The following is a 24402-nucleotide window of genomic DNA, read 5'->3' as shown; positions in this document are numbered from 1 at the left end:
ATAATACTGGTGGTCCCCAGTCCCCACAATAAAGCACACTGAGCACAGATATTTGCAGCACACTGAGCACAGATATGGAGCGTTTTTCAGGCAGAGAACGTAGATATTTTCAGCACACTGAGCACAGATATTTGCAAGCACACTGAGCACAGATATTTACAGCACACTGAGCACAGATATTTGCAGCACACTGAGCACAACTGAGAGAATGCTGCACACGTCCTCTCCCTATCATCTCCAATGCACGAGTGAAAATGGCGGCGACGCGCGGCTCCTTATATAGAATACGAATCTCGCGAGAATCCGACAGCGGGATGATGACGTTCGGGCGCGCTCGGGTTAACCGAGCAAGGCGGGAAGATTCGAGTCCGCCTCGGAACCGTGTAAAATGGGTGAAGTTCGGGGGGGGGTTCGGATTCCGAGGAACCGAACCCGCTCATCACTAATAAATAACAGGATTTTAATACCTACCGGTAAATCCTTTTCTCCTAGTCCGTGGAGGATGCTGGGGTCCACTTCAGTACCATGGGGTATAGAGGGTTCTGCAGGAGCCATGGGCACTTTAAGACTTTTCCATAGTGTGAACTGGCTCCTCCCTCTATGCCCCTCCTCCAGACCTCAGTTATAGGAACTGTGCCCAGGGAGACGGACATTTTGAGAAAAGGATTTACTTTTAAGTTAATGGTGAGATTCATACCAGCTCACACTTCAACCATGCCGCACAACATGGCAATTAACATAACACAGGCCTACAAGCATGCCCATTGTAGCAACGTGCTGGAAACAATTTTAACACAACACCTGTGTAAAACTTACAACAATATAACAATCTGCAGGTAAAGAACGCACTGGGTGCCAAGCATCCTCTACGGACTAGGATGCTGGGGTCCACTTCAGTACCATGGGGGTTATACCAAAGCTCCAGTACGGGCGGGAGAGTGCAGATGTCCCTGCAGAACCGATTGACCAAACTTTAGGTCATCAGCGGCCAAGGTGTCAAACTTGTAAAACTTAGCAAACATGTTTGTCCCCGACCAAGTAGCTGCTCGGCAAAGCTGTAATGCCGAGACCCCCCGGGCAGCCGCCCAGGATGAGCCCACCTTCCTTGTAGAATGGGCATTCACAGAATTCGGTATCGGCAATCCAGCCGTGGAATGAGCGTGCTGAATCGTTCCACTGATCCAGCGCGCAATCGTCTGCTTAGAAGCAGGGCACCCAATCTTGTTGGGATCATACAGGACAAACAGTGCCTCTGTTTTCCTTATCCAAGCTGTTCTCGTGACATAAGTTTTCAACGCTCTGACCACGTCCAGAGACTTTGAAGCAGCTAAGGTGTCAGTAGCCACTGGCACCACAATAGGATTGTTCACATGGAAGGAAGAAACAAACTTTGGAAGAAATTGCTGATGAGTTCGTAGTTCAGCCCTATCTTCATGGAAGATTAAATAAGGGCTCTTGTGAGACAAAGCCCCTAACTCAGACACCCTCCTTGCGGATGCCAATGCCAACAGCATGACCACTTTCCAAGTGAGAAACTTTAACTCCACCTTATGGAGGGGTTCAAACCAATCTGATTGAAGGAACCGCAACACCACGTTAAGATCCCACGGTGCCAAAGGAGGCACAAAAGGAGGTTGGATGTGCAGAACCCCCTTCACGAACGTCTGAACTTCCGGAAGGGAGGTCAATTGTTTCTGAAAGAAAACGGACAAAGCCGAATTTGGCCCTTGATTGAACCCAATATTAAGCCTGCATCCACACCCGCCTGAAGAAAATGGAGAAAACGTCCTAACTGAAATTCTTCCGTTGGAGCTTTCTTGGTCTCACCCAAGACACATATTTTCTCCAAACACGGTGGTAATGTCTAGACGTTACTCCTTTCCTGGCCTGAATAAGCGTGGGAATGACTTCTTTGGGAATACCCTTTAGGGCTAGGATTCGACGTTCAACAGCCATGCCATCAAACGTAGCCACAGTAATTCTTGATACACGCATTGCCCCTGCCGCAGCAGATCCTCACGAAGAGGAAGAGGCCAAGGATCTTCTATGAGTAACTCCTGAAGATCTAGATACCAAGCCCTCCTTGGCCAGTCTGGGACAATGAGGATCGCTCGAACCCACGTTCTTCTTATGATCTTGAGAATTTTTGGTATTAGTGGAAGTGGAGGGAACACATACACCGACCGAAACACCCACTGGGTCACTAGTGCATCCACTGCTATTGCTTGTGGGTCTCTCGACCTGGAACAATATCTCTGAAGCTTCTTGTTGAGATGAAATGCCATCATGTCTACTTGAGGAACTCCCCAATGACCCATCACCTCTGCGAAGACTTCTTGGTGGAGGCCCCATTCTCCTGGGTGGAGGTCGTGTCTGCTGAGGCAGTCCGCTTCCCAGTTGTCCACTCCCGGAATGAAAATTGCCAACAGAGCTCTTGCATGTCTTTCTGCCCAGAGGAGTATCTGTCACCTCTGCCATTGCCGCTCTGCTTTTCATTCCGCCCTGACGGTTTATATACGCCACTGCTGTTACATTGTCTGACTGGACCTGTATGGGTTGATCTTGAAGAAGATTGTAGAAGGCTGTTGTAAATGGCTCTCAACTCCAGAACATTTATGTGAAGACAGGTTTCTTGATTTGACCATCTTCCTTGGAAGCTTTCCCCTTTTTTGACTGCTCCCCAGCCTCGGGGACTTGCATCCGTGGTTACTAGGACCCAATCCTGAATCCCGAATCTGCGCCCTTCCAGGAGGTGAGCACTGTGAAGCCACCACAGGAGCGAAATTCTGGCTTTGGACGACAGGATTATACTCTGAAATGGCGCTGAGAAGTGTGCTGGCTGCCTGAGGAAGAAGCTCCGTCCCCTGCAATGGCGCGTTTCCCCTCAGGCATTACAAGCGATCTTTATACTGGCGGGGGTGTAGGACAGTGTAAAACAAAGTATGCTACCTTTTGCCAGTGAGAGTAGGGTTCATGCTGCCCAGGATGCCCCCCGCGCCCTGCGCCCTGCTTGGCTCTGTGTACATCAAGAGCATGGTCGCGCAGTGTTCCCGCTTGCTGCGCGGTACCTTAAGCCGTCGCGATGACCGGAGGTCCCTCGCTGCAGATCTCCGGTAACACTACTCACCAGTCTTCTGACTTCTGGCTCTGTTAGGGGGGTGACGGTGTGCTGTGGGAGTGAACGCCTAGCCGTAGCTAGTGTTCAGTATCCTTCAGGAGCTAATGGTGTCCTGTCAGCAGAAGCAGAGCCATGAAACTATATAGGAAGTTGGTTCCTACTTCTTCCCCCTAAGTCCCACGAAGCAGGGAGGCTGTTGCCAGCAGTCTCCCTGTAAAATAAAAAACCTAAACAAAGTCTTTCAGTAGAACTCTGTAGAGCTTCACTAGAGTGCGACCAGTCTGCCTGAGCACATTTTCTAAACTGATGTCTGGAGGAGGGGCATAGAGGGAGGAGCCAGTTCACACTTTGGAAAAGTCTTAAAGTGCCCATGGCTCCTGCGGAACCGTCTATACCCCATGGTACTGAAGTGGACCCCAGCATCCTCTAGAAGGTATGAGAAATATATACACACACACACACACACACATAAATCTATCTATCTATCTATCTATCTATCTATCTATCTATCTATCTATCTATCTATCTATCTATCTAAGGCAGGCATGTCCAAACTGCGGCCCTCCAGCTGTTATGAAACTACATATCCCAGCATGCCCTGACACATTTTTGCTGTCAGAGAATGCTAAAGCTGTGTCAGGGCATGCTGGGATGTGTAGTTTCTCAACAGTAGGAGGGCCGCAGTTTGGACATGTCTGATCTAAGGAATAGATTTGGAAAATGATAGCCACAAGTGTGCGCTGTTAACAACAGAATTATGCAGCTGGGGAACAACTCAAACAATGTTCATCCAACATCAGACACCAATTAAGAAAAAGAAAAATAAGTTCACCCTGCTCTTATCTGTTAAAACATGTGATAAATATTACACCTCAGTGAAGAGAAATAGAGAAACGTGATTTACACACAAAATTAACAATAAATACTGAGCTTTTCAGAATGGTAGTCCAACTTCAATTGCAGGTTCTCCTTTAGGATATATGATTGATCCATCCTTTTAATGAGGATCTGAAACAACATATGTGCTATCCTCACAACCGCATGGTTAGCATAGGAGGGATAATAAGATTTTGCTTACCGGTAAATCTATTTCTCGTAGTCCGTAGTGGATGCTGGGGACTCCGTAAGGACCATGGGGAATAGACGGGCTCCGCAGGAGACATGGGCACTTTAAGAAAGAATTTAGATTCTGGTGTGCTCTGGCTCCTCCCTCTATGTCCCTCCTCCAGACCTCAGTTAGAGAAACTGTGCCCGGAAGAGCTGACAGTACAAGGAAAGGATTTTGGAAATCCAGGGCAAGATTCATACCAGCCACACCAATCACACCGTATAACTTGTGATTAACTTACCCAGTCAACAGTATGAACAACAACAGAGCATCAGTTCAACCCTGATGCAACAATAACATAGCCCTTATTGCAGCAATAACTATACAAGTATTGCAGAAGAAGTCCGCACTTGGGACGGGCGCCCAGCATCCACTACGGACTACGAGAAATAGATTTACCGGTAAGTAAAATCTTATTTTCTCTAACGTCCTAGTGGATGCTGGGGACTCCGTAAAGACCATGGGGATTATACCAAAGCTCCCAAACGGGCGGGAGAGTGTGGATGACTCTGCAGCACCGAATGAGCAAACACAAGGTCCTCATCAGCCAGGGTATCAAACTTGTAGAACTTTGCAAAAGTGTTTGAACCTGACCAAGTAGCCGCTTGGCACAGCTGTAATGCCGAGACCCCTCGGGCAGCCGTCCAAGAAGAGCCCACCTTCCTAGTGGAATGGGCCTTAACTGATTTTGGCAGCGGCAATCCAGCCGCAGAATGAGCCTGCTGAATCGTGTTACAGATCCAGCGAGCAATAGTTTGCTTTGATGCAGGCGCACCAAGCTTGTTGGAAGCATACAGGATAAACAAAGAGTCTGTTTTCCTGACTCTAGCCGTTCTGGCTACATAAACCTTCAAAGCCCTGACCACATCAAGCAACTCGGAATCCTCCAAGCCAGTAGTAGCCACAGGCACCACAATAGGTTGGTTTATATGAAAAGATGAAACCACTTTTGGCAGGAATTGTGGACGGGTCCGCAACTCTGCTCTATCCGCATGGAAAACCAGATAGGGGCTTTTATGTGACAAAGCCGCTAATTCTGACACACGCCTCGCCGAAGCCAATGCTAGTAGCATGACCACCTTCCACGTGAGATATTTCAATTCCACCATTTTGAGTGGTTAAAACCAGTGGGATTTCAGGAAACTCAACACCACGTTAAGATCCCAAGGTGCCACCGGGGGCACAAAAGGGGGCTAAATATGCAGCACTCCCTTCACAAACGTCTGAACTTCAGGTAGAGAAGCCAGCTCTTTTTGAAAGAAAATGGATAGGGCCGAAATCTGGACCTTAATGGAACCCAATTTTAGGCCCAAAGTCACTCCTGACTGTAGGAAGTGAAGGAAACGGCCCAGCTGGAATTCCTCCGTAGGGGCATTCCTGGCCTCACACCAAGCAACATATTTTCGCCATATACGGTGATAATGTTGAGCTGTCACGTCCTTCCTAGCCTTTATCAGCGTAGGAATGACCTCATCTGAATGCCTTTTTCCGCTAGGATCCGGCGTTCAACCGCCATGCCGTCAAACGCAGCCGCGGTAAGTCTTGGAACAGACAGAGCCCTTGTTGCAACAAGTCCTGTCTTAGAGGAAGAGGCCACGGGTCCTCTGTGAGCATTTCTTGCAGTGTAGTTTCTTGTTGAGGCGGGGTGCCATTATGTCTACCTGTGGCAGTTCCCACCAACTTGCAACCTGTGCGAAGACTTCTTGATGAAGTCCCCACTCCCCCGGGTGGAGGTCGTGCCTGCTGAGGAAGTATGCTTCCCAGTTGTCTATCCACGGGATGAACACTGCTGACAGTGCGCTTACATGATTCTCCGCCCAGCGAAGAATTCTGGTGGCTTCCGCCATTGCCACCCTGCTCCTTGTGCCGCCTTGTCGGTTTACATGAGCCACAGCTGTGATGTTGTCTGACTGAATCAGAACTGGTTGACCGCGAAGCAGGGTCTCTGCTTGACGTAGGGCATTGTAAATGGCCCTTAGTTCCAGGATGTTGATGTGAAGGCAAGTCTCCTGACTTGACCACAGACCTTGGAAATTTCTTCCCTGTGTGACTGCTCCCCACCCTTGGAGGCTTGCATCCGTGGTCACCAGGACCCAGTCCTGAATGCCGAATCTGCAGCCCTCGAGAAGGTGAGCACTCTGCAGCCACCACAGGAGAGACACCCTGGCCCTGGGGGATAGGGTGATTAACCGATGCATCTCAAGATGTGATCCGGACCATTTGTCCAGTAAGTCCCATTGAAAGGTCCTCGCATGGAACCTGCCGAAGGGAATGGTCTCGTATGATGCCACCATCTTTCCCAGGACTCGAGTGCAGTGATGCACTGACACCTGTTTTGGTTTTAATAGGTCCCTGACCAGTGTCATGAGTTCCTGAACCTTCTCTATCGGGAGATAAACCCTTTTCTGGTCAGTGTCCAGAATCATGCCCAGGAAAGGCAGACGAGTCGTAGGAACCAACTGCGACTTTGGAATATTCAGAATCCAGCCGTGTTGCCGTAACACTTCCAGAGAACGTGCTACGCTGATCAGCAACTGCTCTCTTGACCTCGCTTTTATGATGAGATCGTCCAAGTATGGGATAATTGTGACCCCTTGCTTCCGCAGGAGTACCATCATTTCCGCCATTACCTTGGTAAATATTCTCGGAGCCGTGGAGAGACCAAACGGCAACGTCTGAAATTGGTAATGACAATTCTGTAACACAAATCTGAGGTACGCCTGATGAGGTGGATAAATGGGGACATGAAGGTATGCATCCTTTATGTCCAGAGACACCATAAAATCCCCCCCTTCCAGGCTTGCAATGACCGCTCTCAGCGATTCCATCTTGAACCGGAACCTTTTTAGGTACATGTTCAGGGATTTTAAATTCAATATGGGTCTGACCGAACCGTCCGGTTTCGGTACCACAAACATGGTCGAATAATAACCCTTTCCTTGTTGAAGGAGGGGAACCTTGACCACCACCTGTTGAAGATACAATTTGTGAATTGCAGTTAACACTATTTCCCTCTCTAAGGGGGAAGTTGGCAGGGCCGACTTGAGGTATCGGTGAGGGGGCATCTCTTCGAATTCCAGCTTGTATCCCTGAGACACCATATCTATTGCCCAGGGATCCAACTGGGAGTGAACCCACTTGTGGCTGAAATTTCGGAGACGCGCCCCCACCGGGCCTAGCTCCGCCTGTGGAGCCCCAGCGTCATGCGGTGGATTTTGTGGAAGCCGGGGAGGACTTCTGTTCCTGGGAACTAGCTGTGTTGTGCAGCTTCTTTCCTCTGCCCCTGCCCCTGGCAAGAAAGGACGCACCTCGGACTTTCTTGTTTTTCTGTGATCGAAAGGACTGCATTTGGTAATATGGTGCTTTCTTAGGCTGTGAGGAAAGAAACATATGGCAAAAAACGTGACTTTCCAGCCGTAGCTGTGGAGACCAGGTCCGAGAGACCCTCCCCAAACAATTCCTCACCCTTGTAAGGTAAAACCTCCATGTGCCTTTTTGAGTCGGCATCACCTGTCCATTGCCGAGTCCACAGGACCCTTCTGGCAGAAATCGACATAGCATTTATTCTAGAACCTAGTAGGCTAATGTCTCTCTGAGCATCTCTCATATAAAGGACAGCGTCTTTAATATGCCCCAGGGTCATTAATATAGTATCCTTGTCTAAGGTATCAAGTTCCTCAGATAAGGTATCCGTCCATGCTGCTACAGCACTACACACCCAAGCCGACGCGATTGCCGGCCTCAGTAAGGTACCTGAATGTGTATAAATGGACTTCAGGGTAACCTCCTGTTTGCGATCCGCAGCATCTTTGAGGGTAGCCGTATCCTGTGACGGCAGGGCTACCTTCTTGGATAAGCGTGTCAAAGCTTTGTCCACCCTAGGGGAGGATTCCCAGCGTAACCTGTCCGTTGGCGGGAAAGGATACGCCATAAGAATCCTTTTGGAAATCTGCAGTTTTTTATCTGGAGATTCCCAAGCCTTTTCACATAACTCATTGAGCTCGTGTGAGGGGGGAAAAGTTACCTGCGGCTTCTTTTCCCCATACATATGAACCCTCCTGTCAGGGACTGGGGTTTCCTCTGTGATGTGCAACACATCCTTAATAGCTATAATCATATAACGGATGGATTTAGCCAATTTTGGCTGTAACTTTGCATCATTGTAATCGACACTGGAGTCAGAATCCATGTCGGTATCCGTGTTAATAATTTGGGATAGTGGGCGCTTCTGAGACCCTGTCGGCCTCTGCGACATAGGACCAGGCATGGGTTGGGACCCTGACTGTCCTGAGGCTTCAGCTTTGTCTAACCTTTTATGCAAGGAATTAACATTATCATTTAAAACCTTCCACATATCCATCCAATCAGGTGTCGGTGCCGTCGGCAGAGACACCACATTCATTTGCTCCCGCTCTGCTTCCACATAGCCTTCCTCATCAGACATGTGTCGACACAAGCGTACCGACACACCACACACACAGGGAATGCCCTTTTTGAAGACAGTTCCCCTACAAGGCCCTTTGGTGAGACAGAGAGAGAGTATGCCAGCACACACCCCAGCGCTATATAACCCAGGAATAACACAGTAACTTAATGTTAACCCAGTAGCTGCTGTATATTGTGTTTTTAGCGCCTAATTAAGTAATTATGTGCCCCCCCCTCTCCTTTTACCCTTTTCTACCGTGATCTGCAGGGGAGAGCCTGGGGAGCTTCTTCTCAGCTGAGCTGTGGAGAAAAAATGGTGCTGGTGAGTGCTGAGGGAGAAGCCCCGCCCCCTCGATGGCGGGCTTCTGTCCCGCTAAAATACATATCTTTTTGGCGGGGGCTCATACATATATACAGTGCCCAACTGCATATATGAGTACTTTTGCCAACAGAGGTCCATATGCTGCCAAGGGCGCCCCCCCCCCCCCTACGCCCTGCACCCTTACAGTGACCGGAGTATGTGAGCTGTGTTTGGAGCAATGGCGCACAGTTGCAGTGCTGTGCGTTACCTCATGTGAAGAACGGAGTCTTCTGCCACTGATTTCGAAGTCTTCTTGCTTCTCATACTCACCCGGCTTCTGTCTTCCGGCTCTGCGAGGGGGGCGGCGGCGCGGCTCTGGGATCGGACGATGAGGGTGAGATCCTGTGTACGATCCCTCTGGAGCTAATGGTGTCCAGTAGCCTAAGAAGCAGGACCTAGCTTCAGAGAGTAGGGCTGCTTCTCTCCCCTCTGTCCCACGATGCAGGGAGTCTGTTGCCAGCAGAGCTCCCTGAAAATAAAAAACCTAACAAAATACTTTCTTACAGCAAGCTCAGGAGAGCTCACTGAAAAGCACCCAGCTCGTCCGGGCACAGATTCAAACTGAGGTCTGGAGGAGGGACATAGAGGGAGGAGCCAGAGCACACCAGAATCTAAATTCTTTCTTAAAGTGCCCATGTCTCCTGCGGAGCCCGTCTATTCCCCATGGTCCTTACGGAGTCCCCAGCATCCACTAGGACGTTAGAGAAAAGCACAATAATAAAATGATAGTGAAGCGTTCTTCACAAAAAGCACAAGCTTTAATAGGTTACACTTACAACACAGAAGATAAAAGATGGCATGTAAACATCCTCTTAGGACAAACACAGCAGAATATAGAGCATCTCACAACGATCCACTGATGTTCCAAGGAATAGTGGGAGGTAGAGAGCAGGTCCAGAATCAGCAATCACCCTCCGAGTGGATGCCCAGCGCCAAAGGATATCTAAACGAGAAGTGTCACAGCCCACACTTGAACGCGTTTTCGGACCACAATGGATCCTTCATCAGAAGTGTGGTATAAACAGTTCATTATTCCTTTTAAAGATGCCCAATTAGCCCTCATTAGAGACACCGGAACCTTCGCTCAATGGAGCCAAGAGATAACGCAATCCGGAAAGTGTTCTTTGCGTTCCATACATGCGTTCCACAGTCAAAGAGCCCTGACGATGGATATCCTGTTTCCTCTCCGGACGGAAATGACGAAACCGGAAGCAATGTTCATCCTTATGCCACTTGCGTTCCACCATGCGGTCCAACATAATTCCGGTCATACTGTATGTCTATTGTTAAATAGATAATTACTACAAAATACATTCATAAATAAAAAAATAAAAAAAATAGGTGAAATGGCAAGTAATAAATAAACTAAGCCCTCACCAAAGTGAACTGAGTAATTTAAGAGAATAAAATACATAAAAAGATTAAAAATAAGATAAGTTAAGAAGCACTTCAATTCAAACTCACTGTTAAGACCATTGGGGATCAACGTTTTTCATTGATAGATCCACCACATTTCGGCTCTTGATAATCTTTGTTCCAAGTCTCTAGTCCTGTTTTTTGGTAGTATCTGTTCAATACTGTAAAAGCTGCTAAAATGACATTCTTTCAGCACCATCCTTGACAAAAGACTACGGCCAGAAACGCAATTGACGGCGTCGCAGTACTGCAGGAAGCGCTACCCCGGCACGGAAGACGGAGGATGGAGGTGACCAGCTGAATCTCTGCATGGAGGCAGGTAGGCAGAGATAGGGAGAGCTTAGCCTCAGGCAACGGACCCGCTGTGGCTGCGGCTCAGCCCTAATCACACCCGGCACAATTTTGGAAACCTTCAGTGCAAGTCCTCACATTTTCATAAAGGAGCTTAAACTTTCATAAAGTTGTTTAATCCTTTCTTTTTTTTTCAGGTAATGCGTCTACTTTGCATTTATATTCACTTTTATAAGCGCTCTGCACCCTTTTAAAATGGCTACTTTTACCCATCAGAGCAGCTGACATCCATTAATTAACCACAGCGCAGTTTAAACCTTTTTTCATTGGTACTACAAAGAGGTTGGAATAATGGGGGTAATTCTGAGTTGATCGCAGCAGGAACTTTGTTAGCAATTGGGCAAAACCACGTGCACTGCAGGGGAGGCATATATAACATGTGCAGAGAGAGTTAGATTTGGGTGGATTATTTTGTTTCTGTGCAGGGTAAATACTGGCTGCTTTATTTTTACACTGCAATTTAGATTTCAGATTGAACACACCCCGCCCAAATCTAACTCTCTCTGCACATGTTACATCTGCCCCCTTCCCCCTGCAGTGCACATGGTTTTGCCCAATTGCTAACAAAGTTCCGGCTGCGATCAACTCAGAATTACCCCCATTATCCCTTGTTTTGCAGATGAGGTGGAACTGGAACAATGATCTGAACCTATAGCAGTTTTTGAATGGCGTTCTGTAAGGTCATACTTGCTTCCTGTGAAACTGGTAAGCCTGATTTGAAGAATCTGTGAGGTAGGAGCTCCTGAAACTCCAGTCTGTAGCCCTGGGAAATTAGATCTATGACCCAGGGATCCTGGGAAGATGTTGTCCAGATGTGACTGAAAATTTTTAGTCGGGTTCCCGACTGGCACAATCCCGACAGGGGGTCGAGCTCAACGCAGCCTCTTGCGGGCACACTAATTTATTCTCCCTCTATGGGTGTCGTGGACACCCACAGAAGGAGAATATGTAGAGATTGTGCCGGTCGGGATCCCTGTGTCAGTATTCCGACCGCCGGGATCCCGTCTGGCGGGATCTTGACCGCATCCTGCAGGATAGATTCTAGGCGTGGCCTAGGCGGATCAGAGAGTAATGTAAAATACTCTTCATTTAAAATGCAGATTACCATGCATGGAATAAACAATGGCTGACAATGTTAAAGTTAATTTGATATTCCAGAATAGATTGTGTACTTAGTAAATTACTTCAATAGTACAAAATAAAATGTTTTTATTCCACTTGTTTTCCAATATGTCCAGAGGAGTATGTAATTCAATTTTAATGCCTGAGCAATTTTTTATACAACACCATATATCACTGTAAACGTTTTCCCTGTTGCACTTGCTTCAGAATGGATAACAAAAATAACAGTGAAAAGGATTAATGAGGCAATGTTGTCAAACACATGTATATTACTATTTACCTTCTACTTCTCACCTTAACAAAACAATGGACGACACAGCCAAGCAGCCCTGCATAGATTGCCGCTTCATATTGATTTCCTGTGGAAAAATCAATTCCTTTTCTTTCTGAAAAAAATCCTTGAAATATATAAAAGAGAATAGAAAGCGTTACAGTTTCCAGCGGTTCCATTGTTCAGCAAGTTACTGTATAGATGGAATTAACAGTAGTAGTAACCAATCGCCTTATTAAATCCCCATTAGCATGAATTCTACAGGCAATAATTTGGTGTACTGAACAGTGTCACAGGCATCTATATCTCCTGTTTAGGGACGGACTGGGGGCCGAAATCGGCCCTGGCATGCGCGTGTGCACATGACAGGGCCGCGGACACTAGCAACGGGGGCGTGCCGCAAGTTAAGGGGGCGTGGGCTCGCTGCATGCCTCCATTTCCATGGGGATGGGCAGGGGGGCGGGGGAGTGTCCACAACGGAGAGTAGGAGGCTGCGCACGGCCTTCCCGGCTCTCTGTATGACAGGACCGGCCCACCAGCCAATCGCCCGTTCTCGCATTTGCCAGAAGTGCCAGATGGGCAGTCCGGCCCTGTCATTGCTGTTGAACAAGTTTTGGTAGTAACTATGGGGAGACATATCAGACCTTCTAAAGATGACAAGTGGAGGTGTTGTCCATAGCAACCAGTGGGGCTACAGTACCGACTACCTAGTGCAGATGAGGGAGGGAGGGGGGGGGGGTGCTAAGCACATATAAACATACATGTGAAGATGTATGTATTTATGTGATATATGTGTTGACAGTGTATGCAGATCAGCTACCACGGCAGAACCCACCACTCAGCATTAGGCTTCACTCTCCTAAACCCGCTCCCACCTATCCAATAAGAGTCTGGGGGCGGGCTTGGGAGAGTGAAGCATAATGCTTGCTGATTGAGTACCGGGTTCACTGCGGTGGCTGTGGTGGACCGCACCGCTGCAGATCCGGATACACTGCCAGCACATACAGTAGATCACATACATCTATACATGTATGTTTATATGTGCTTAGCGCCCCCCACCGCACTAGGTAGTCGGCGTTGCAGAGCCTGTCTATCACTTAGAGTGAATTCTACAAAAAGATAACTACAATCTGATTCTTTATTATAAACTATAGTCACAGTGTTCTGTAGCATATTCTGTAGCATATTTTTTTGAGAACACGCCCAGAGCCAGCAACAGATATCTTAGGGCAATGATATTTCTGGGGGTCCTCACCCTCGACCCCCACACCCACATCTCTCCTCTGCATGTGTCACTATATAGGACCGGCACTGGGGAATGGTGAGGGTGCCAGGAGCCTGATCACCCAGCAGAATATTCCCAGGTGCCCCCCAAACCTCTCACACCCCACCATCTCAGTAATACAGTCTGCGTAATCAGGTCACTGCCAAATGGACTCCCCACAGGCTCCCATATATAAATATCCAATGCAAAATGAAATACAGTAAGAATACACGGTCACGTGACTTGGTTAGTGCAGGCTATGCATGCTGGGATGCCAGTCAGTGTTGTCACTGGGCCTGAATCAGAGCGGTTGGAAGCAGCAGTGATAGCTCTGCATGGTAATGCAGCAGGAGCATCTATTATAAGCAGACACCTTCTGCTGCACCACCTGTGTTCTAGGACGGAGCATCGGATCACTTTGTCACCATCTGACATGTCGCAGGCGATCACCCCGGCAGCCTCCCAGGGGGCAGGATCGCCTAAGATACATCGTATGCTGTCCTTTTGCATACGATGTATCTTGGGCCATTCCTGCCATGCCTGAATGTCCAGCACCTTCTATCTGGAGGATCCGATCCAATGCTCATGGGAACGTGCATCGGATCAGATCGGAAACACCTCCAAAATGCCCGATTTCACCCGCTATATTGGACAGAATGCCCGAAATCGGATGAAATCGGGCATTATCGTCCTAGTGTATGGGGCCCTTTAGACAGAGATCCCTGACCTCTCCCTACCCACTAAAAGGCAACAGATTGTCATTCACAAATGCGGTGGTTGGGGGGACGCTTGATAATTTATTTTTCTTTTGCACAGCTGCATGCGGGCCGGCTGGAGCACTGGCAGTTCATAAATCACCACTAGGCGCCACAACCCTGTTTTGTGTGCCTGAGCCCCTGGGCTACTGTGTACCATGGGGCACGAGATGGGTGTACCGTTTGTACCCATCCTGACACTCTGGAGTGTCATACAGTCAAAGCCGGCGGAACCCGCTCAGCAAAGGGATGCAGCGCAGGGAGGCGCTAGGCAGGAGAGGCGCTCTAACTGCTCTGCATTCCAGTGCTGTGCGCTGTTCCTGGCGGCTGCCGCTGCGCCCAGTAGTGGATATTGCCACGGGCAAGCAGGACTTTTGCCTGGGGCGCCGCCTTCCTTAGGGCGCCGGCGCCATCAGTAGGGCGCCGCACCATGGCAAGATCCGCACCATGGCAAGATCCCGCTGTCCGCTGTATCCCCCACTGGTCCCCCGCTGTGAAGGGAACTAGACGCTACACGTCTAGTTTCCCTTCGTGGAGAGGACCTTTGCTGTGTGGTGCGCGATTACGTCATCGCGCACCTCACAGCATTGTGGGGCTGACACAGACACTAGGGGTCATAATTGACCTCTAGTGTCTGTCTATGCCAGATCCGAGGAGAGGAGCGGCGCCTGCGGAGGACTGCAGCGGTCGGGAATCAGGAGCGGGGATAGTAAGTAATCATTTTTTTTCCCTCTTTCAGCGGCGCTACTCTACTGTACAGGGGGCGTAACTGACCATGCCCCCTGTATGAAGCCACGCCCTTATTTCCCACCCGGGGCGCCAAAAGAGCTAGAACCGGCCCTGGCTGCGCCTATCAGTGTACAAGCATCCCAGATCGCGGCTCTTTCAGTCCCCACTCCAGCCACGCTGCAGATGTAATTTCCTCCTGTCACGTCCTGTGTCAGCGCAGTGACGCTAGCAGGAGGAGGTGTTGGGGGAGCAGAGAGCTGCAGTTACTGCTGACTGCAGTACTGCCAGGAGCCACAAGATGCCACCATCTCCATGAACGGAGCCACTCATCACCTGCCAGGACTCAGGAACAATAGAGAGACTGCCCAGGACCAGTACGGTAGCGTCTAGATTTTCTTCGCGCTAAGGACCTTTCCCATAACCCCCTGGGTCCATGTCACAATCTATTTGGAATAGTAAAGTGTGGCGAGCGGAGCGGAGCGAGACACCGAGCCCGATGCGTGGCGAGCGAAGCGAGCCCGCGAGGGTCCAATGCTGCATAGAGAAATAAATTTGCCCCAAACGATCGGAGAACGAAGGAGACATTTAGATGCTGTAAGGCAGTGGCGTCATGACGGGGTGCGGGGGGTGCGTCCCGCACCCGGGTGTCACCCTTCAATGGGGTGACACCAAAACGAGCCGCATACAAGGTCCGCGCACCGCACCCCCTCCTCCTTTTCACAAAGCGCCGCACACCCGCCGACCCCATGCCAGTCCCACCCGCCTGTACAAGCAGCAGAACGCCGCTGCGGGAGGGTCCGGACTCTGTAGAACAGCCGGGCTGTTTCATAATAAACTCCCTGGATCCCGGGCGCTGTGACGTCACCATGAACTTCAGTGCCGCTTGCAATGCTGGGAGGGAGAAGTGGAGGACACTGCAATCTGTAGCGCTGCCGCTGTTTTAACAGGGAGGATCTGTTCAGCAGTGGCGATTGTCTCCTGCTGCTGTCACACCCTGGCTGGCTGCCAGTCGTTTCACCTGCCAGTGTGGTAAATTTGATCAAGTAATTTAAATATATATTTTTGTATATAAGCGGCTCCAATAAATAAAAGCAATAATAACATTTTCAATAGGAGCGCTGAATAGATATGAAAGTGCTAAAACCTGTGAAAAAAAACGGTGGTTAGTAAATCAATGTTTAACAGCCCTTTTAGATGCAGGTATTTTGAGTCCGTCATTGATCCGTTTTTGTGTGTTTAAGGCAGGGTCGGATCTAGACTTTTCTTTTAGGGGGGTCGGTTTACGGTTTAGTCTTGACCCCTCCCCTCTCCAGTCCCGACTCCTCCCCTCTCTCGTCTTGACTCCTCCCCTCTCATATTGACTGCTCCCCTCTCCCGTCTTGACTCCTCCCCTCACCAGTCCAAATTCCTCTATCACACAAATAGGTATAATTGCAGGTAAAGGATTTGTTAGTGGATGTTAGGTATAATAATCACTTCTACAACACATCAAAGCAAAGTTCCCCAATATGACATCTATCCAAATCCCTCCTTATGTTCATCATAATGTATGACACAGTTGTGATACCTACAGTATAAAAAGTTATAATCCCCTAATATTGGGGTATAGCAAAATAAAATAAAATAATAAAATCATTAAATAAAAACAAAATGTCTGGAGTAATTATTTGCATCTATTTCTCATCTTAATATGAGGTACTGATATAGAGACAGTCAATCATCAAGGTTTATATGTCAACGTCGTTATGAAATACAGTATTATCATAAACGTTGATGATTGACTGACTCTATATAAGCGCATTGTATTAAAATGAGAAACAGTAACAATGTGATAATACCTATAATTCCTTTCTTTGGGATACTAGCAACTTGTATGGATACAAATGGTAACAACTGGCATACTATGTGTTACTGAACCAGGAAGGGAAGACACATTATAATACCCTGTTATATTATTATAATAAGAGGAACTGCTGAATAGTACCAAGGGGATTTTAGGCACAGAGTCTTGGGGGGTTAGGCCAATTATTTGATAATCCCACACAGTACTCAACACTTGCCAACCCTAACAGATGAATTCCACATTTGTAATTGTCCAATAATGGAGTTTGAGACTAACCAGGATTAAGTGAGAGTACGTAATACTCGCAGGAGTTCACCCGTGGATTAAAATCCCTTTTGCGTCTATGTGCCACATAGGTTTGGGAAATCCCCCCACCACCCTTTTTTTCCTCCAGAAATATGTTGCTAGTATACCAAAAATCTCTGATTGATACAATTAATTTAAGGAATTATAGGTATTATCACATTGTTGTATAGAATTTTAGCCAGTGCTACTGCATATATATGTTGTTCATAAATATACCACTTAAGATACAGCGGATGTCATACTTCTTATTAGGCTCATTCAGCTATCCACAAAATGAAAGGGATAAGCAATTATAGTGAAGTACTGTGTAATAATTGTAAATTTCAGCCAAACCTGAGCCTGCACCAGTGGGAGAACCCAGGACTTGCACTGTTTCAAGTGCATTCTGAACTGCTTAAAAACAGTTCATGTCTAGCTGGTAATTGTCAAAATTTGGCCACTTGGAAATACCTGTAATCTGTGTGGAGTTTATATGTTTTTGTTTTTCTCTTATTAAATCTTACAATTATTAAACAGTATTTCACTATAAATTGCTTATCTCTTACATTTTGGGTATATCTGAATGAGCCTAATAAGAAGTATACTGTGAGATATGACATCTGCTGTATCTGAAGTGGTATATTTATGAATGACCTACATATGCAGTAGCGCTGTATAAGTTCTATTCAACCTTTTTTGGCACATATTTGGTGAAGATGCGAGGATACCTTTAAGTAAAATATTGAGTTCACCGAGCTGCTTTTTTTCTGCTTGTGCAGGATTGTCTATTTTATATATCTATTATTAGATTGTTATTGTTTCTCATGTTAATATGAGTTGCTGATATAGAATAAGTCAATCATAATTAATCCAGGCATTCTGCTTTAATTTAATATTTTTTTGCTATACCGCAATATTAGGGAATTACAACTTTGTATACTGTAGGTATCACAACTGTACATGACGTGTCATAAATTATGATGAACATATGGATGGTATAATAGCGGGCCATCAAAATATTGCATTTGTGGCAACAACAGTGACAAAACATTGGGCATAATTCAGACTTGATCGTAGCCGTGCAAAATTTTGCACGGCTACGATCAGTTACTCAGACATGCAGGGGGAAGGGGATTACCCAGCACAGGGCTAGTCCGCCCCGCATGTCTGGCTCTGCCCCACTGTACAAGTTCAAAAGCATCGCACAGCTCCAATGCTTTTGTACTTGATGAGTAACTCCATACCAGCGCAACTCCTGCGCACATGCAGGGAGCTACTAGTCACTGACCGGGTCACAGCAGCTGCGTGTGACGTCACGCAGCCGCCGCAGCCTGCCCCCCGCACGGTCCGGGCACACCTGCGTTGCCCGGACCGCACCCCTAAAAAGGTGTCCAAACGCCACCGGCCCACACCCTCCTGCCCAGCGACCGCCTCTGCCTGTCAATCAGGCAGAGGCGATTGCAGGGCTAAGATGGCCGTCGGCTGTCTGGCATGTGCCGGCGCATGCGCAGTTCAGACCTGATCTGCTGCTGTTCGAAAATGCATAGCAGTGATTAGGTCTGAATTAGGCCCCTTGTCTGTAATGACATCAGTTATAAGAGAGTGAGGCTCCCGAGGACGCACCATATCAAGCAACTGAAATATTTTTAGGGATTCCGACAGATGTCATATTGGGGGACGTTGATTTGATGTGTTGTAGAAGTGATTATTATACCAAACACCCACTAACAAATCCTTCCCCTGCTTGTCTTGCAACATATCTCTACCAGCTATTAGGGTGCCATTTATAATCAAGGGATCTCTCCCACTGATATATAAACTGTTTGATGCACATTATAGGACCAATGCTATACACTACTACAGACATCCTCTGTTCTACTGTGTTGCACATATGGGAGACTCAACCTGTAATACCCTGCCTAGGGAATATAGCACTAAGATCTCTCACTGGCTGGTTCCTCTGCAACAGGCTGGTAAGATGGTCCCTCTTCCACAGGCTGGTCAATGGTACAGGTTGGCAGGAAAGTCCCTCTGGCAGCTGGCTGGTCTCTGGGTGCAGGAATGCAGCATGCTCTCACTGTGAAGCAAAGTCAACACACTATCACTTTCTATTAGCCCACTAGCCTGTCATATAAGTGAAGCCACGCCCCCCTACACACAGCCACTTCCTGGATCTCCTGTTATCAGCACTTTGGAGACACTGGGGAGATGAAAGCAGTCTCAATCAACAAACAATGTTGATTAACTGCTGTGCAGGCCAAAGGTGTGAGTGGGGAGGAAGGGGCACCCGCTGTGAGCTGCTGCGACTCACACCACTGACTATAGCTGATAGCCAGCTGAGATAGGAAGGGGTTAAGGAGCAGGACTTCACAGACAGTTTGTCCGTAGGCAGGAGTGTTCTAGGGGGGGCGACCGCCCCCACCGCCCCCCTCTGTATCCGTGCCTGGTTTAAGGGTTCCGTATATTGCCGGGGGTCAGGACCGCATGTAGGTAATAGGGACAGAAAGTTAGGATCCCTTTGCTAACCTCTGCATACTACCTACATGCGGTCCTGACCCCCAGCAATATACAGAACCCTTAATCACACAAAAACGGATCAATGACGGACTCAAAACACCTGCATCTAAAAGGGCTGTTAAACATTGCTTTACTAACCACCGTTTTTTTTCACAGGTTTTAGCACTTTCATATCTATTCAGCGCTCCTATTCATATTTTAATATATTTTTAACCCCCTCAGTGCTCGAAGTGGGCCAGTATATAACGGTACCGGCACTTCGAGCACCGACCCCCGCTGCCGCCTTTCAAATTCTGCGCTGTCAAGCATTGGAACCGATCTGCGGGAGATTTCAAATGGTGGCGCCACGGTCATAGGGACCGAAGGCCATCTCCACATCACTGCTGTTCCCCCGGGCTTTCTGCCCTTCGCCGCTGCTGCCCACATCCTCCGCTGCTGCAGCCCACGTCCTCCGCTGATGCCTGCCGCCGACGTCATCCTCCACACCGCTGCCCAGGGCCTTCTCGCCGCCGCTGACTTCAGCCTCTGCACCACCGCCGACTACAGCCTCGTCCGCTGCTCATTAGGTACTGTCCCTCTGTCACTGCTGTCACTCTCCCTCTCTCTGCTGTCACTGTCTCTGTCACTCTCCCTGCTATCACTTTCTCTGTCACTCTCCCTGCTATCACTTTCTCTGTCACTCTCCCTGCTGTCACTCTGTCACTCTCCCTGTTGTCACTCTGTCACTCTCCCTGCTGTCACTCTGTCACTCTCCCTGCTGTCACTCTGTCACTCTCCCTGTTGTCACTCTGTCACTCTCCCTGCTGTCACTCTGTCACTCTCCCTGTTGTCACTCTGTCACTCTCCCTGCAGTCACTCTGTCACTGTTACTGCTGTTACTCTGTTCCTTCTGTCACTACTCTGTTCCTTCTGTCACTTTCCCTGTCCCTATGTCCGTGCTGTCACTCTCCCTGTCCCTAAATTTTGGATCATACAGTGTGGAGTAATGTGAATTTTGGATCATACTGTGTGGAGTAATGTGAATTTTGGATCATACTGTGTGGAGTAATGTGAATTTTGGATCATACTGTGTGGAGTAATGTGAATTTTGGATCATACGGTGTGGAGTAATGTGAATTTTGGATCATACTGTGTGGGGTAATGTGAATTTTGGATCATACTGTGTGGAGTAATGTGAATTTTGGATCATACTGTGTGGAGTAATGTGAATTTTGGATCATACTGTGTGGAGTAATGTGAATTTTGGATCATACGGTGTGGAGTAATGTGAATTTTGGATCATACTGTGTGGGGTAATGTGAATTTTGGATCATACTGTGTGGAGTAATGTGAATTTTGGATCATACTGTGTGGAGTAATGTGAATTTTGGATCATACTGTGTGGAGTAATGTGAATTTTGGATCATACGGTGTGGAGTAATGTGAATTTTGGATCATACTGTGTGGGGTAATGTGAATTTTGGATCATACTGTATGGAGTAATGTGAATTTTGGATCATACTGTGTGGGGTAATGTGAATTTTGGATCATTCTGTGTGTCGTAAAGGGAATTTTGGCTCATTCAGTGTGGCACAATTTATAAGGGGCACCAGTACTAGATAGTATAAGGGGTTCTACTATTGTGGTGCATAATGTGTATAAGGGGTATATGGAAGAGGACATAATACAAATTGAGGATTTGTGTGTGGAAGTGGGACAGGATGAGGGTGATATGTGTGTACTATCGGACAGTGAGGATGTTGATGATGATATTGTTTGTGTAAGTCAGCCACCAGTGGCTGCAGTTATTGACCGTGGTAAAAAGAAAGACATTGGATGCCAGGGCATGAGACCAAAAAAGCCACCTCTTGGGTGTCGGATTATTTTTACTCCAATCCTGACAATGTTTATGAAAGCATCTGCTCTAATTTGTGAGGCCAAATTTAGTAGAGGTAGGAACGTTAGCCATCTAGGCACCACCTCCATGTTACATAATTTGCGGCGAAGACATTACATTTATTATACAATATTATAATGCAATTAACACCTCATCATTAACATCCTCAGAGTAATTACTTAAAGGAGGAAGTCCTTCTAAAAAATTGTTTTGTGGGGGCCCAAACAAACCAATCATTTGAGCCACAAGTGACGGTCCTTGTCGCTGAAATGATTGGTTTGTTAAACTGTGCATGTCCTGTTTAATATATACAACATGGCAATTCCATCTTGCACCTTATTTCTTTGCATTAAGTGCTCTTTGGAGCATTTTTTGGGCATAGTTTCTAAAACTGCCATCCTGTCTGCCACTGCAGTGCCACTCCTAGATGTGCCAGGTGTTTTTGCCGCCCACTTCTGTCACTTAGCTTAGTCATCCAGCTACCTCGGTGCAACCTTTTGGCCTAAACTGGTTAAAAACAATATGGTGAGCTGCGAGGTGTTCAAAATAGTCTGGAAATGAGTGGAAATTAATGTTATTGAGGTTAATAATACTGTAGGAACAAAAACAGGCCCAAATTCTTTGATTTTAGCTGTTTTTATGATTAAAAAAAAAAAAATAGAACCAAAAGCAAAACACACAAGGGCGGTTTTGGCAAAAATGGCCAGGTGCACATATCTACTAAGTATTCCATGGGGTGTGAAGCGGAAGGAGGTCCATAGGGGGGGAGGGGGGTGACACCATGAGTTACCACACCGGGTGACACCAACCCTAGTGACGCCTCTGCTGTAAGGGCGGAAGTTCTCTCCTGCCCTCTCGTTTTGTCACGTCCAGGTCCTTAGCACGAAGGCAACATAGACACAACCGGACCAGTACCGACTCCCGAGGAACGAAGTGAGTTTTCTTTTTATGTGTGATTGTCTATCTATCTATCTATCTATCTATCTATCTATCTATCTATCTATCTATCTATCTATCTATCTATGTGTCTATTATCTATCTATGGGACTGTCTATTATCTATCTATCTATCTATCTATCTATCTATCTATCTATCTATCGATCTAACTATCATCTATCTATGGGCGGGATGTTCTAACCTCCGCGCAGCGTTAAGTTACGTTTTCTCCGCAATCTCATCTAACCGCTCCGCTGGCCGCCGCTTCCCCTTAGCTCCCCCATCTGCATTCTCTCTCCTCTCCCTCCTCATCACCGCTGCGGCCACTGAAGTTTTCATATATCGCTGCACTCCCCCTGGCCGATGGAGCATTTGCACATCTCAACAGGTCAAACAAGCCTGTGTGCGCATGCCCGGAAAACTAGTGAGGTGTGCGCATGCGCCAACGGCCAGGGGGAGGCCCTAAGGATGCCCAAATCAGGATTTCAGCATCTAAAGACATTGTAAGTGGTTATCTCAGGCCTTGCACATTCAGACGCAGGCTTGTACACAGGGCACAGGGATGATACTAGAATTGGAATAAAGTCACAGGCAGGACTACAGCCAATGGTGCCCCAAATTTTATTGATTATATATGTGAAAAAGCATCATTGCCATATATATGTATAATGGGCGCAAGTTGTACAGCGCACACCTTGCGCCCATTTTATTGCACTTACCCCTCCAGAGTCCAGTAGTGGCTGGCGCCACACACAGAAATCACCGGGAAAATGGCACGGCGGCCATTTTCCCAATGATTTGTGCATGCACAATAGAGATGTCCTGGGAATAAGGTGCAAGCACAAAACCAGAAATTACAGCTCTGCGGCTGCTGCAATAAAGTAGGAGCTCGTACGGAGCCTGCACACTGGCCCTTCTCTCTCTTAATCCACCCCTGGAGAGCACTATAAGACAATAAGGGGGAGATTCAAATGTTTGAAAAGTCGGTTGGGGGTGTGTTTTCCCCTGTCTATTATATAGGAAAAAACAGACTCCCAACTGACTTTTCAAACATTTGAATCTCTCCCTAAACATAAGTTTAGATTTTTTGTCAGATAGAGCACAAAGTCAGTAATATTAATTCTATACAACACATTAAAGATACTGATAATATTTCCCTCTAGTAAAAGTAAATCATTTTACTTGCAGAGACAATTTAGTCATTTTCGATTTGCAAAGCACTGTCAGTGGTAACCTTTATAGCTGCTACCAAATAACTCGTTTTCCCTACGTTCTCTCTGAGACACACTGTACCATCTGGAGGAGCCCCCAGGCAGGCTCCGTGGCATGCTCACCAGCTGGGAAGGCAGTTGTTGGGATGCATGGGACGAGCGAGTTTGCAGGCTGTACTCCTATATACCATTACATTAAAATTCAAGAATTCTGTAACCTTTCCAAGATAGGAAAATGCCTTAGTCTATGTATTGCCAATTATGCTATTTGTTTAGCTGTATAATTTTTGGAGGAATTTACAAACATGCCTAATTCCCAAGATAAATAGCTGAATCTGACTTGTATAAAGTATCCGATTTTAATATATGTGCGCTCTAATAGGCCCTACACACTGGCCGATATACTGAAAGATATGAACGATCTCGTTCATAAATGAACGAGAACTCGTTCATATCTTTCAGTGTGGAGACTCCAGTGTGGAGCGCGTCCCCGCGCTCGTTCATCGCTGATCTCCCGTCGGCTGTGCATGCAGGCCAATATGGACGATCTCGTCCATATTTGCCTGCACTTCAATGCAGCCGGGTGACGGGGGGAGTGAAGAAACTTCACTCCCCCCGTCACTGCCCCCCCGCCGCCGGGTCGCTCGTCGGCCGTATCGGCCGTCGGGCACCTCGGCGGCGCGTCGTTTAATGTATAGGGCCCCTAACTGTATATATACTGACCTTGAATAAAATAATACTAAACACAAGTTTAAAGTTGTTATTTATGACTAGCTGAATACCCGTGCTTCTCTACGGAATTTCAAGTGTTTCC

At 47.4% G+C, this 24402-nt stretch overlaps 1 protein-coding gene across 2 annotated transcripts in view; it reads right to left on the bottom strand.

Moving 5' to 3' along the window:
• Positions 1-24402, bottom strand: part of LOC134979913 (acrosin-like) — a 179394-nt gene that overhangs the window by 43423 nt on the left and 111569 nt on the right. The window contains exons 2-3 of one of the 2 annotated variants that reach the window (XM_063946530.1): positions 12196-12299; positions 9749-10292 (exon numbers count right to left, since the gene is read on the bottom strand). In XM_063946530.1, coding sequence (XP_063802600.1) covers positions 10065-10292; positions 12196-12299 — 332 coding nt within the window. In that variant the 3' untranslated portion in view covers positions 9749-10064. Of the gene's footprint in view, positions 1-9748; positions 10293-12195; positions 12300-24402 lie in introns of those variants that run through there. The other variant, XM_063946531.1, reaches the window with a different exon arrangement.

This window comes from Pseudophryne corroboree, chromosome 12 (genome assembly GCF_028390025.1).
Source record: "Pseudophryne corroboree isolate aPseCor3 chromosome 12, aPseCor3.hap2, whole genome shotgun sequence".
In the NCBI taxonomy this organism is placed as follows: domain Eukaryota; kingdom Metazoa; phylum Chordata; class Amphibia; order Anura; family Myobatrachidae; genus Pseudophryne; species Pseudophryne corroboree.
The sequence above is the reverse complement of the archived record's forward strand: the minus strand, read 5'-3'. Positions and strand labels throughout refer to the sequence as shown.